The 15,825-nt window shown below is 44.7% G+C and overlaps 1 protein-coding gene across 1 annotated transcript in view; it reads right to left on the minus strand.

Annotated features, from left to right (window-relative positions):
* LRP1B (LDL receptor related protein 1B) overlaps positions 1 to 15,825 on the minus strand; it is a 1,474,154-nt gene that overhangs the window by 475,141 nt on the left and 983,188 nt on the right. Inside the window, exons 14-16 of the mRNA XM_084809602.1 lie at positions 11,250 to 11,469; positions 10,710 to 10,899; positions 1,029 to 1,151 (exon numbers count right to left, since the gene is read on the minus strand). Of these exons, the coding sequence (XP_084665728.1) occupies positions 1,029 to 1,151; positions 10,710 to 10,899; positions 11,250 to 11,469 (533 nt within the window). The remainder of the gene's footprint in view (positions 1 to 1,028; positions 1,152 to 10,709; positions 10,900 to 11,249; positions 11,470 to 15,825) is intronic.

A 15,825-nucleotide genomic window follows, 5' to 3' on the forward strand; every position in this document is an offset into this window, starting at 1 on the left:
AAAGAAACAAAAACATCATCCTAACAATATCATGCAACAATAAAGTACACATCAGATAAGAAAAAGAAAAAAAAGGAGATCATGTAAAACGCACATGCACGGAGAGAGAGAGAGAGAGAGAGAGAAAGAGAGAGAGAGCGCACACATAGAACAACTCTGTAAATGTGAATAAAAGGTGTATGCCTTTCACTGAAACTTCACCAAAGTACACAGCCAAAAAAGTCCCTCGTTGCTACCTATATCACCTGTTCATCTAGAAGAGAGTTTCTGAAGGTAACCTCAGTTCCTGTGCAAGCTAGCGTGAGGAAAGGCAGGTACTAAGGCCTAAACTGTATAGGGCTTAGACTTAATAATGATGCTTCCTTACCCTTATTAATTATGCATAAACATAGAATTGAATTGTTTAGTTTGTTCATTAAAGTTAGTTTAGAATATCGCAAGTAGTGAGATTAGCGGCGGGAGGTGGAGGTGGCAATGAAGTCACTTTATGGCTATGAGCCATGGAACTATGTTTGCCTGAAAGCAACTGTTTGATTTCACTTGCATGTGGATGAGTGTGTACGTGAGCCTGTCCATCTGCATAATTTTGTGTCCTGTGCTTTGTTTTCTAGTAGAAAATCAGGAATTCTTTTTATTTCCTTTTTTTAAGGATGTAGGAGAGTTTCTCATGTGTAAAAAAATTAAGCTAAGACAAGATAATTAATAAGCTATTTTTATAACAGGAAAAGATGGGAAAATGCATTGTTGGAGCTTTTAGCATTTTGTATAAAATTCACAACTGTCTAAAATAATGGAATTGCCTCTGAAATTTCTCAGAAGGGTTTTCAATAGCCTATGTAATCCCAAGCATATCTTTATAGCACTAAGGAGATTATCAAGATAGTGAATGCTGTGCTCAGTACAAAATTCTGTACTTTTGATGTGGTTGTCATGAAATACATAGACATTTGTAAGACATTTATAGTTTGACTTTATCTTTCCTGCAACATTAATGCAAAAAATTCAAATAGTCTCTAGGAAGATCATACTCATGCAGGTTGTACTATTTTCCTCCAAGTGCTGATTGTCAGCACAAGCACACACTCTGCCTCCGGGTACAGCTAAGCAAAGGGTGTTGCAGCCTCCATTATTAACTCGACATGGGTTGTCACCTGCAATTAAAAAAAGGCAACCTTAGGGACATATAGATCAAGCAACATGCTGGAAGAGGAGTATAAAGAGAACATAAAGAAACTTGCTATTATCTAGCAGACACACAGCTCTGATCAATGCAATTTCCTACAGGTGCAACAACTACAACACGATCACATTTGGTCACAGTCTTATCTCTTACTTTTTGACATACATGTTGAAACACTATAGTTAGAATTAATAAAATGTATTTATATATTTATTTCATGTTTAGCCTTCTCTTTCTCCTTCATTTTGATCAGGGCGGCATACGTGTTTTGTTTTTACATAATTAAGTTTATGGAGTTATTTAAAAACTAGCGAAATCCTTGTCTGGAAGGATGGGAGAGAGTGTTTGCATATTGCAATGATTTCTGTGGTATCCCCATCAGTGACAGTCAGGCAGGACTGTCAGGGCAGCTCTTGCCCTCATGTCCACCATATAGTTTCCCCAGGTATAGTGACTTGTATTCTCCATAGGTATTCATGACAAACATACAGTCATATAGGAGAACTTAATTGGTGCATCTCTGGATTGGATAAAACGTCTCCTCCATCCTCATTCTAGGTCAAATTTCTTGGTGACACTAGAGTATAGGTAGAAATGTCAGCAGCTAATAATGAACATCTAAGATCAGAGCACAAATTATTATTGGGTAGTATTGCCATTTGCCACTGAATTTTTTCTCAAGGAATTTTCAAGGTGAACGTTGAAGTTCCTACTCTTGCAGAACATATGATGAATTTTGAAGGAAGCTGAGAAAGTTTTGACATGCCAAACAAAATTCCTCCAAAGATGTTTCCACTGAATTTTATCTAAAGAAAAATTTAGGACAAATCTGAAGATTCCTTCTGAGGCAAATCATTTCAGGATTTTCAAGGGAAGCTCAGAGCTTCAATAAGGCTAGCAAGTTTTTCTCAGAAGGCTTGAGCATCCCTATTATCAGTGTAACTAGGTAGTTCAGCTGACTGAAACCTCATTTCATATTTTTAAACATTCCCAATTAATTTCACAAACCAAAATCTAGACAGACCTCAGGTTATAAGTTCTCTAATATCAGTTAGCTTCTGAGCCCCATGTCAATAAAGCCTAATTTAGGGCGCAATTCTATGGGGATAGGCAGCCGCCTCCAAACTCAGAGGTGACCGCCTATCCAATTCAGGGCAGGAGAAGCATGGAGGGGATCATTCCCTCTGTGCTTCTCCTGCCCTGCATTTCATTGTGGCTAGATTTTGGCTATCTAGTCACGGGAAGGCGGAGAAGGGGAGGAGGCTGCCGGACAACACATAGGATGTGTCGTACTGGCATTTCCACCTTCCCTGCCCCAGAACGCCCCATTTTTGCCACTTGGCACTCCTCTTCTGAGCGCAGAGCATGGGGCTGTTCCATGCTGCCTGCAAGGCAGTGTGGAAGTGGGGGAAGGTCAGTTCTCTGGGATCCAACCATGGAGTACAGGCTTCGACCGAGGTCAGTTCCCGGAAAACCACATACCCCATTCAGTTCAATAAGATTTACTCCCAGGTAAGTGAGAATAGGACTGCAGGGTACAGCAAGAAATTCATTAGAAAACTAGCTCCAACATGGTAGATTTAGGGCACAATCCTATGGGGATAGCCGGCCACCTCTAAGGATGGACAAAAGTCCCTTACCTGGTCCCGCAGCTTGCTTCACGGTGGGGGGGAGGCGCTTTGGTTCTCCCCCCAAAGTTCAGGCCAGGGGGGGAGGCGCCCCACCTCACCCGGCCGAAATTCAGGCCAGGGGGGAGGCGCCCCATCCCTTGCCGGCGAAATTCAGGCCGGGGAGGAGCGCCCCGTCTCCCCGGCCGCGAAATAAAAAAGTAAGTGTAAAACACACACACACACATGATAGGCTACATAACGATTTACGTAGCCTATCATGGCTAGATTTCCAAAGTCAGCCATGATAGGCTACGTAACGATTTATGTAGCCTATCATGGCTGACTTTGGAAATCTAGCCGTGATAGGCTACGTAAATCGTTACGTAGCCTATCACGTGTGTGTGTGTGTGGGGTTTACATTTACTTTGTAATGGCAGCGGCGGCAGCCGGTCGGAAGACCGGCCGCCGCCCCCGCCCTCGCTGAACCACCACCGAACCACCGCTGGGACCCGCCGCCGAGAGGGACATTCGCAGGAGGTAAGTCCCATCCCGGGGGGGGTGGCGGGGAGGTGGCGGAGAATTTCACTGCCAATTTCGGGGGGCCGAATGCGTTGGCATTCGGCCTCCCTGAGATTCGTGGACAAATTCTCTGCCATCCCTAGCCACCTCCAAACTCAGAGGTGAACACCAATGCAGGGTAGGAGAAGCATGGATGGGATCATTCCCTCCACGCTCCTCCTGCCCTGCATTTGCGGCTAGACAGCCAATTTTGGCTGTCTAGCCACAAGAAGGTGAAGTGGGGGAGAAGGCTGCCGGACAACACATAGGATGTGTCGTACTAGCATTTCCGCCTTCCCCACCCTGGAAAGCCCCCTAGAACACCCTGTTTTGGCCGCTCTATGCTACTCTTCTGAGTGCGGAGCTCAGGGCTGTTCCACATAGGGGGGATGGAAGGTCGGTTCTCCAGGAACTGACCTCGGAGTTTGGGCTCTGAGGTCGGATCCCGGAAAGCCACATACCTTATGGCCATCTAGCCACTGACTAGCGGCCACAGGGTTGCTCCCTTAGATTGTTCCATTCAACTAGCTTCCATGTTGGACTGTGCTGATTCAACTTTATCGCATAGCCTTGGGATTGAAATAGATATCGGAAGCTGCATGACAGTTTTTTAGGCAACACCAATTACATTTTCATATATTTACTTAGAAACCTCTTGTTAAAAACTTGAAAATGTACAAAATGTATAACATAAAATGCTTCAATAATCAGGGGGTGTTCAGTTGCTATCATGTGACAGCACCTGGTAGCAAGTAAGATAGTGTCATCCAACTCTGCTTTGCTCACTGCAAAACATTCCTGACATTTTTACAACAGAACAATTTTAGCACATAATTCTGTCAAAACAAACAAACAAAAAAACACCTCTATGTCAGGGCTGGTAGAATAGCCCTTACAGTGGCTGTCAGGATTCCCCCTTATGACCTGGACCCCCTGAGCAACTCCTTAAAGATCTGATGCCTAGGGATGGTGGAGAATTCCTCCACGGACTCCAGTGAGGCCAGATTCTTTAGAATCTGGCCCCCTGGAGTCCGCGGTGGAACGGCCTCCCTTCCCCCACCACCCCGTGGAATCCCCCCAGGATGGACCTACCTGGTGGCAGCTCCCATGGCAGATGAAGTGGCAATGTTGGAGGCAGCAGATCCGGCCACTGCCGGGCTGCTGTGGCTGCAAATGGCGGCCGTCGTAGCGGCCGCCATTTGCATCCCTATGCTAGCCCACTATTTACGTAGCCTATCACAGCTAAAGCAGGGACGGAAATGTCCCTTATGCAGGATGCCATTTGCGTCTGCAGCAGCCCAGCTGGAGTCCATGCTGCAGCTCCGTGGACTGGCTGCAGAGCAGAGCCGGCTGGGCAGGATTCCAGAGGGTGGGGAGGAATGGATTGCCTCCCCCCACTGTTGAGGATTCCAGGGGGAGGAACGGATCACCTCCCCCTACCTGTGGACCCCAGCGGAGCCAGGTAAGTTGAGTGTTGTACACCCCTACTCTTGCCTCCTTTAGAGTCCCACCTTCCTTCTTTTCCCTTTCCCTTTCCAATAACATGGGGTTGAGGCTGTATGCGTGGGGTTATTGTGGGGATGTATGAAACATTTACCTGGCTCAGCGCTGGGCAATCCATGGGGGGGGAGGTGCTCCATCCCTCCCCCTGGAATCCTCCCTGGCTGGCTCCCCTCCACGGCGACTCCGCGGAGCTGCCAGCTGGGGCCGCCCGCAGCTGGACATCCGGCCGCTGCGCTGCACAGGGATGCAAATGGCAGCTGCCGTAGCCGCCATCATTTGCGTCCATGTCTTTTGCCATGATAGGCTATGTATATATTTACGTAGCCTATCATGGCAAAAGACACGGATGCAAATGGTGGCGGCTATGGCGGCCGCCATTTGCCTTCCTTCCTATTGCCATGATAGGCTACGTATATATTTACGTAGACTATCACGGCCTCCGCAGGGACACAAATGGAGTCCCTGCATTAGCCGTGATAGGCTATGTAAATACTTAAATAGCCTATCATGGTATTCGTGGGGAGGCGAATGGCAGCTGCAGATGTGGCTGCCATTCGCAAAGCACCGGCGAACGGCAGCAGGTAAGCTCCATTCCACATGCATTTTGCAGGATGGGGGGTGCGGGGCTTCGCTCCGCCACAGATTCCGGGGGGCCGAATGCACTGGCATTCGGCCTACCTCGAATCTATGGTGAAATTCTCTGCCATCCCTAGGTTATTGACACTCTAGACACAGGATTTAACCACAACAGTTTACTGGTAAGTTAAAGCAAGAAAATACAAATAAAGGTATTTACACAATAGAGCTGAGTGATACAAAAGGCTTTAAGGGAAAATAAAACTTGCAAAACACAAGTTCCTTTACCCTAGCTGTACTTAGACTTCTCCATGCTCCTTCTTCCTGCTCCCTCTTCAGGCTCTGGTCTCTCTGACTCTTACTGGCTCTCTCAATCTCTTTATATACCCTCCTCCCTCAAAACTGAAAGTACTGTTTCAAACCTGAAGAAATGAAACTTAACTGAGGAAATGAAACTACTCCTCTCAAGGATACCCCCTCCCAACAAAAAAAACTCTAGGCCTGAGCAATTTTTTTCGCCTCTATAGGCCTCAAACCTTCACAGTGGCTATTAAGCAACACCTGTGGAAATTGACACCTTTCTGCACACAAGAGTGCAGATGAATGGAGTCATCATCATTGCAGTTGCTGCCAAGTCATATGGTAACAGTTTAAAGAGATCAGCTGTGCTCTTGCACCAGTACTAGGCCCTCCTGCCTGACTTAGGTTAGCATAAATGCCCATAGAATTTGACAGTAAGGTTACTGGTTACCTCTTTGGTGAAGTATTTGGCTTAATACCATTATTTATCCTCATCCAATAAACATAGCAACTAAATAATCAAAAGTAACTCCACTTGTTAAAATTCATCCCATGCTTCTCCTTTTTCACCTGTTTCTCCCTGCCCTTCCACTAGTGGTGGAGGCAGATGGAGATGGCAGGGGTCCTTAGCTTACTACATTGGGTCCAGGGGCATTCTGGGAAAACAAAGTGGGCAGAAGCTGCTACAGCTGCTTTGAAGTCACTTCTGTTCACAGCATCAGGCTGAACACCATGTCCTAAGGGATGCTGATGACTAGAATCAGCCAGAATGGGTCTTCTGGGGCCAATACCCCCCAGCATTTGTCCCACCATGCAGAGTGCCAATGCTGGGACTGATGTTAAAGCTTTATGTACACTAGACCTGATCATTTCTGGCTGTGGTGTTAATCACTGCATAGGATGACAAGCAAGCATGTAATGTTTTGCACACAATTCTTTTTACAAGGAAGGACAGAGAGGACACTATCATTTTAAGAATATTGTGCTTAAATTTGACTTAAACCCTAGAGTTTATTGTGAGCCTAGAGAACCCTCTCAGGATGTGATCTGGCAGCAACCGTAACAGTATTTCTCATTTACTGTAACAATGACTCCTTAATTACATAAATAATTAATAAATGTTATCTGTTGGTCTACTACACCTTGTATCCTAAAAGTGATTACTACAAGAATATGTCTAGGCACCAGGTGTGAGGTAGCTGACTGCAAATTGGAATAACTACTGTGTAACAAAGAAACTACTCTTGCTGCCCAATCAACTACTACAGAGAGACACCTCTAGGAAAACCCAAACAAGAATACATTTAAGCACAATCCTCCCATCTTTTACTGCATATTGGATACTGAAAGAGATTACTAAAAAAAAAAAATATTTCAAGGACAAGAGAAATAGTATTTCAGTTTTTTTTAAAAAAACTTAGATTGGTGTGCAACTTGTAGCCCTCCAGTCCAGATGTTTCAGCCTACAACTCCCATAATCCCTCACCATTGGCTATGATGGCTAGGATTGATGGGAGCTGTAGGTGAAAACATCTTAAGGGCCACAAGTTGGCCACCCCTGACTTAGAATATCATAGCAGCTTTAAAAAAACTAGCATAGGAAAGGATGCATAAATTATAATAGTAAAAATGTATGCAAAAGAAAATAGCATATATGTAACACATCCTTAAAGCTGTCTGCAGAACAGGCTAAAAAAGCTGTTAACTGGTTTATAAATGCCAACTGACAAGAGGCTTATAGAATCCATTATTCAAGCCTGCTTATAGGTGACATCTAAAACGTATGTTTTGTGACTGTTTAGTGCAGGAAATGTCACAAACACATTTTAAATCCAAATCATCACTCAGCTTATTGAGCCACATAACTACTACTACAAGTCTGGAAGAAGATATATAAATGTGCAGAGTATTGATTAGGCTATAGATGGATGTTTAACAAGCAGTTTATATAAGTTTAACTAGCAAAATAGGATTATGTCCTACTTCCACTGAAGTAAATGGAAAGAATCAATTTGGCTTCAATAGAAACCCGACTGAATGTGAATGAAGACTTTATTATTCTTCATCAAAACAGATCTCTATAGCAAATCAGTTATCACAGTGATGTGCTTCTGTGAGTCTTTGACTGGAAATTATACATTATACTGATGGCAAAGCAAAAGGAACTCTTGAACTACAACCTCTCTTGAAAGCTGAGAACCTCCCACAACCTAACACACTTTAGGCAGTAAAAAACAACAAAGAACTACCCAAATTTTCCCATGAAGAACAACTGCCTGATTCTTTTCCCCATCTAGGGCTTGTCCAGGTTTTTTCATGGCTTTATGAATCACCAAATAATATAAATATAAAACAATAACAATAAAATATAAAAAGGTAAGCCCAAGGACAATAAAACACACAATTAAAAAAGCTTAAAGACGATGTGTGTCTGTCTGTTAAGGCATTGTTGGGGAGGTCTGTGAGAAAGAAATCTCTGAAAACAGACCAAAAGATTTACTAAATATTCAAAATGGAACTTATTTCTTCATAGGCCAAAGGCTGGGTTTCTCCAGCTAACTGCCGCTCCCCAACTGATCAGTCCCCTCCCCACTGTGCTCTCCCACAGTCCCTGATTCTACCATGGGGGGGGGACGAGGTTCCCTCTTGACAGATAAGTCCTTGGACCCAGCTGCAAAACCTACCAGATCACCTTGATTCCCCACTTCTTTTTCTGGAAAGGCCTCTGAACAAAGACCATAGCCAGACTGTGATAATAACAGCCAAATTTATATCTCTATACATTCCAGGCTAACTCTCCAATTTCACTTCCTCCTCCTCCTCCTCCATAAACTGAATATGTAAAAGAAAGACAGTAGAAATCACCTGAAGGATGCAAGATCAGATCCTTCCAGGCTATTGATTGGTCAGTTTGAATTTCCTTCCATGGGAGCTGCCCAGCCCCCCAGGAATATCTGTGTCTGTGAAGGAAGCTTCCTTTGTCTTCGCCTGGATAGTAAAGAGGCAATAGTGGCCTACGCTATGCCAGGGAATCCCAGATGTGTACATGCACCCCCCCCCCCGTATGCTGCTTTGGTGAGTTACTCTTAATATCTTGATTTAGTATGGTTTAGTGGGTTACTTTGATGTATCGTTTTATTTTTTAAAAGCAATTAACCATTTCTCAACGTCTCACTCCTTTGCTCTTCAATAAATACATTGGATTGGAAATTGGAATTGATTTAATTCTGGTACCTAGTTTGAAAGCTCGCCTGCCCATCCACTGGATTGCTTGGTAAACATGCTAACAATGTTTAAGCTAAGAAAACATGCTAAGAAAACCTCCAGGACCACTGCTGAAACTGGATTAGACTCTTGCACTCATCACAACAGTCTCTTAAGATACTGCCATAAAGCCTACTGGTTATGAAATAATGTAACACTAAGGGCGCAATCCTATCTAGATAGGCAGCTGCCTCTGAACTCAGAGGCAACCACCTATCCAAAGCAAGGCAGGAGAAACATGGGGGGGGGGGATCATTCCCTCTGTGCCTCTCCTGCCCTGCTTTTTCTGCTAGACAGCCGTTTTCAGCTGTCTAGCCCCGGGGGGTGGGGAGCAGGAGAGGAGGCTGCTGTATGTCACAAAAGATGTGTTGTACACACAGATCTGCTCCCCCCGCCCTGGAACGCCCCCAGCCCTGCCCCTTTTCAGCCACTCCACTCTCCTTTTCCGAGCACAGAGGACAGGGTTTCTCCACGCTGCCTCCGAGGCAGCACGGACGTGGGGGAAGGTCGGTTTTCTGGGAACCTTGGGCTCTGAGGCTGGTTCCTGGAAAACAGCATATCCTATAGCCGTCTTGCCACTGTCTAGTGGCCACAGGATTGCTTCTTAATAGGGTTTGGATGATATCCTTGGAGAAACCATAGGTTATGTTGAGGGTGTCCTGTTCAATGTCCAAGCGATCAGCTGTAGCATCCCTAATATTGGTGCCTGACTGAGCCTTGAAGCAATAGATCCAGAAACACTGGGTCCAGGGGCTGATAACCTGCTAGGTTTTATTTTAGTTGTATTTTTATATTGTAGTTTTAAGCTTTCATATTTTATATTGTTGTTTTATGTTGTACCTTATGGTCTTAATTTTTGTGAACCGCCCAGAGTGCTTCACCTATTGGAAGGTATAGACATGAAATAAATGAATAAATAACTGATCTGTTCCCAGTATGGCTGTCATGAAAAATCAGCTAGGGATGCTCACGTAGCCTTTGTGACCCCCTACATGACTTTTGTGGGAAGCATCAGAGAGAACAGTATGGCCTACCTTCAGTTCCTGAGTCTACGGTTTTCTCTTCTTACCTTCATTGGTCTGGTTTGCACAAATGCTACAGCCCACCATTGCTTATTTAAGCCACAGTGGCCGGGGTGCATGCTGGTGCAAATTGTGAATATTCAAGCCATGGTGGGCAGTCACCACAGCTTATCATGATGTCCAAGCCCAGCATAGTGTAAGTTGTTGCTGTGGTTAACAAACCACCCCCAAGCCAAAAACAGCCCATGGGTTGTGAGTGGTTTGGTAACCACAGCAACAACACACCCTTGTTGGGTTCGAATGTCACAATAAGCTGTGGCACCTGCCTGCCACAGCTTGAATATTCACAGTGGCTGCCAGCATGTACCACCACAGTGGGCTGCGGTGATTGTGTGAAAGGGCCTACTGTCTCTCTCTTCTCTGTGATCTTTGGTTGGTTGTTTCTGGTAGATTCATATCTGCAGAGATCAATGCAAGGTCTGCTTCATCAAAAGAAAGAAGTTATTTACAGATTGAAGGGCAAGACCCCTCCTATTGTTCCTTTATTGGAATATGCCTACCCCAACAGGGTGGAACAATAGCATGGTGCTCATAGCAGGTTGCTAGCAGAGACTGAGGCAATGTGAAAAAAGTTATCCTTTCTATAACTAATGTTAAAACATGGCTTGGTGTGAGTGAAAATATTGTTTTCAATACCTTGCTGCTTCTGGGGATCATAAATCTGCAGCCCAAACAGTGGCGATCTCTCACTTCTTAAAAGTGTCACATTTCTACTCATCAAATCCAGCTGGAAAATAGAGCCATTCATATAATCTGTCCAGAAAATATAATTCCTATGGTGTGAGAGTCCAAATGGATGGTTCAGTTCTTTTCCACTGTAGATCACCTGCAATTAATTGACATTAGTTAAACAGTTACTACTGCATCATTAAAAGTTTAAGAATTCAATGAGAAAGAATTTGTGTGTGTTGTGGGGGAATGAGTATTATTGCCCACACATAAAGAAACCTAAAGTCTTTGTGTTATTCCTGCCTCTGAAGCAAAGAAATAAATTCCGGGCCATACATTTTTCTGCATCAGAGTGCCAACTAAGATACCACAATGGTCCTTATGCTGGGTATCCCCACAGGGTCAACTAACAATGCAGTCCTAAAGAGAACAGGAGAAAAATTAAGTGGCAATATAATTAAGTGAAATGAAAACTTATGAGCAACACAGCAGCATGTTTTCTTTCACCTTTCTGTCCGTTCCGTTCAAAAATATCCTTTCAATGTGATCATAATAGGCATCACACCAGTACAATACATTGCTTCGATAGTCCAGAGTTAATCCATTTGGCCACAACATCTTTGATGTCACAAAAATCTGCCGGTCGTAGCCATTCATCCATGCCTTCTCAATTCTTCCCACGCTATCATCTATTTCATCTTCTTCCCAGTCTGTCCAATACATCCAGCTATGAAATAACAAATAAGAACATTCATTTATTCTTTGAACCATGTAATTTAGGTTGTAGAATGGCTATTACATAAAGGCTGAAATGCCTTTATGTTTCTAGTTTGATTTAAGCCTTCTAAATGTTGTTTTCCTTCTACTGAGAGAAATAAATGATCAACAGAGGCAGTGCACCAAGGGGGAAAAGTCACTTCTATTATGTGCTGCTCAACAGAGAACATAATCAATTATGTGATTAAAAAGTGAATTGATTGACATAAGAAGTCAGAGCTCTGTTAATGAGCTGCAGTGGGGTTATGAAATTTTGCAGGGCTTTTTCTTTCTTTCTAAAAACTGGCCAACTGACTTTATTACAAAGAACAGGATTGTGCAAAGATTGGCTAATTTTAACTTGACTTTCTAATGCAAACTGCTTGAAGAATTCCCTTTTGTAACCTTGAAACTTTGAATAATACCCAGAATCCCCTCTCCTAAAAATTATTTACTTCTGTTAAATGTTGGGAATACTACAAAATATATCTGTTTAGATTTCTTTAGTGAATTAATGTGCTGCATTGGTAGGCATTATTTAGGAGATCTTTTTTCTCCCCTGGCTTCTTTATGTCGAAACCTTTCATTAAAATACAGATTTGTGCTGTTGTAAGAATAGCTACCAATGCTAACAAGTAATCACTTTCTTACGAAGCTAAACTGAAGTGATACTGTTGATTCTGGGCGTAAGAACATAAGAAGTAGTAGGCTGGATCAGACCAAAAGCCTATCTGCTCCAGAATTCTTTATGCACAGAGGCCAACGAGATGCTTATGGGAAGCCCACAGGCCAATATGAGTGCAAGAACATCGTTGTGCTTGTGTTGCCCAGCAACTGGTATAAAAAGTCACACACACTACAACTGATAGTGGAGGTAATATATAGCCATCATGACTAGTAGCCATTGATGGCCGTATCCTCCATGAATTACTACATGTCATACATTAGATACATGTCATGCACTAATGTCTGCACCAGTTGGCATGCTGCCATTTTTTAAAACAGCACCATGGCTTACTAAGAGGGGGAATTAAAAGCACATAAGCATAACCATTTCCTTGCCTGCTGTTTCTTTGCTCCAACCCCCCTCCCCCATTGCTTGTCTTGCTGTATGTTCATAATACACATTAACAAGAATAAATACTCAGCTGAAGTCCTACAGGAGGCAGACAACTTAGCACAAAGCAATTTGGCATAAAGAAACAGCAGGTGGTATAGACAGGGATATAGGAGGGATAGCTAAGAGAGCCAAAGATTTTTATGGGCCTAGTTTGAACCACAGTGAATTTTGGGAAGGGATTACTGGGTAGCAGAGTTACATGACTCTGCTAAAGAAAGATGTTTATAAGGGAAAGCTTGTGATTAATGCACCTTTTTTGGACAAGTTTCCAACCACAGCATATAGAGACAGGATGCTTCAGGAAAAGTTGGGGAGTTTTCAAATTTCTTTGAATTAACAAAGACATCAGCAAAGACATTAGTAGATGGGAGTAGGGATGTATGGATTCCCCACTGTCCGTTCCGGTGGGGAATCTGCGGGGTGGGGGGAGGCAATCCGTTCCTCCCCCCCAGAATCCTTGCGGAGCAGCTCCACTCCACGAGGATTCCGCAGAGTTGAGGGGCACCCCATTCCGTGGTCCAAATGTCCTGGATTCCCCCATTTTTTTCGGCTCCCTGAACTTACAAAAATAATTCCGTTAAGTACTGTCGAAAAATCCTTTTCATGTGCCCACCGTCTGTCTCCGTAAGGGTAAAGCCCTTTGCGGAGATTCCCCATGTAAATTCCAGTCACCTGACCACACCGGACCTGACTTGACCTAACCTCACCAGAACTGACCTCACCCGACCTCACCCGACCTCACCGGACTTGACCTCACCTCACCTAACCTCACCTCCACAGACAATAAACAGAAAAGATGGAGGATTTCTGTGGACTTCGCGACTCAGCCCCAGTGAAAGAAAGCCTCAGGTAGGGATGTACGAAAGTCACTTACCTTTTAACGAAATTGATTCAAGGTGGGGGGGAGGCGCTCCGTCCCTCCCCCCCGAAATTCTGGCCGGGGGAGAGGCGCTCCGTCCCTCCCCCCCGAAATTCTGGCCGGGGGAGAGGCGCTCCGTCCCTCCCCCCCGAAATTCTGGCCGGGGGAGAGGCGCTCCGTCCCTCCCCCCCGAATCCTGGCCGGCCGGGTCCGCAAATGGTAGTGGCCATAGCCACTGCCGTTTGCATCCCTGAAGTCAGCCGTCATAGGCTACGTAAATGTTTACGTAGCCTATCACGGCTGAGTAAAAACAAAAAACAAAACGCGCGTACGCAAATGGCGGCTCCCATGGGCGCCGCCATTTGCGTTCCTTATTTTGGCAGGTCTTAGTCTACGTAAACATTTACGTAGACTACAGCGAAAATAAGGGGAACGCAAATAGCGTAAATGTTTACGTAGACTAAGACGTGCCAAAATAAGGAACGCAAATGGCAGCGCCCATGGACGCCGCTATTTGCGTACGTGCGTGTGTGGTTTTTTTTTACTCAGCCGTGATAGGCTACGTAAACATTTATGTAGCCTATCACGGTGTTTTCTAAAATTTAGCCGTGATAGGCTACGTAAATCTTTACGTAGCCTATCACGTTTTTTTCTTTTTTTAAACTTGGAAATGGCGGCGGCGGCAGCTGGCCGGAAGACTGGCCGCCGCAGTCGCCACTGCCGAACCGCCGCCGGAGCCGCCGCCGCCAGGAAGATTCGCCTAAGGTAAGTCCCGTCCCGGGGGGGCGGGGGGCAGACCATTTCACCACCGATTTCAGGGGGCCGAATGCGCTGGCATTCGGCCTCCCCGAGATTCGTGGCGAAATTCTCTGACATCCCTAGCCTCAGGTAACAGGGAAAATGCCTATATCATGAAAAGGGTAAAGCCGTTTGCGTTCTTCTTCCAATTCTGATTTACGGATTTCTTTTCGTGATTATTTTTGTAAAATCTGCCATTCGGCAGACAAAAAAAAAAAGGTCTGCATGAGCTCTGATCTGGGTCAACCAGGCCGCCCCGTTCCCAAAAACCACCCTGTTTTTTTAAAAAAATGATTTGTGCTTACTGCCTTGTTTGTGGGTGTTCTTTTAAAATTGAAATCCTCCTTCTCTGTTGGGCAGTTTACTTTCAGCCACTTCGCCTTCCTGGGGGCTTCCCAAAAGAAGGTTGTCTTAGGTGTGCCTGAGAGATAAACTATTTCTTTAAAGCAATGCTATTTTAAAGAAAGAAAAAGGTCCTGGAGCCCTGCACGATGTATTATTCTCCCTGCTAAACTCCAGGAAAGGCGTGTTCATTTTAAATGGTTTTGTCTTTCTTTAAAACAGAATTGCTTTAAACAAATAGTTTATCTCTCAGGCACACCTAAGACAGCCTTCTTTGGGGAAGCCCCTACAAGGAAAAGGAAGTGGTTTGGCTGAAAGTAATTACTGCACGTCAGGGCAGGGGGGAAAAAATACATAAATATTTATGAAAAATAGTGATTCTTACGGAAGTTACGCAGACTCACGGAGACGGCTGGGCACAGGAATTACGTTTGTCAGTATGGATTTATCTATGTAATTTTCAGAGCAGAAAAAAAAGAGGAGAATTCCAGGGGCTTATGAACAGCGGAACGGAGCACTGGACGCAAACTGCAGAAGTCAAGCGGCACAGAAGGTACACAATTCGTACATCCCTATGCCAAACACTTGTGAGGAACATGAATACATCTTCTATGACCTAACTGTAGGGGTGTATGAAACCCCACTTACCTGGCTCCGCTGTGTTCCACGTAGGCATGGCAGAGAATTCCGACATGGATCTCGGTGAAGCCGAATGCCAGCGCATTCAGCCCCCTGAAATCTGTGGCGGAACGAAGCCCCTCACCCCCCTGCCCCGCAAAATGGGCCCAGAATGAAGCCTACCTTTGTCGGCTGTTCCAGTGCTCCTTGAATGGTGGCCACGTCTGCAGCCGCCAGTCGCGTCTCTCGAATGGCCGTTATAGGCTATGTAAATACCTATGTAGCTATCACGGCTAACGCAGGGATGCCATTTGCGTCCCTGCGGAGGCTGTGATAGGCTAAGTAAATATTTACGTAGCCTATCACGGCAAAAAAAGGGAATGCAAATGGCGGCGGCTACAGCAGCCACCATTTACATTCCCTATTTCACCGTCATAGGCAATGTAAATATTTACGTAGCCTATCACAGCTAAAGTGGGAACACAAATGGTGTAGGGGACGCCATTTGCGTCCCTGCATTAGCCATTTGCGTTCCTTATTTGGGCATGGGTAGTCTACGTAAAGATTTACGTAGACTACGGTGAAAATAA

This window comes from Heloderma suspectum, chromosome 1, assembly GCF_057233095.1.
Source record: "Heloderma suspectum isolate Gila_16-S chromosome 1, 16-S_ref, whole genome shotgun sequence".
Lineage (NCBI taxonomy): Eukaryota > Metazoa > Chordata > Lepidosauria > Squamata > Helodermatidae > Heloderma > Heloderma suspectum.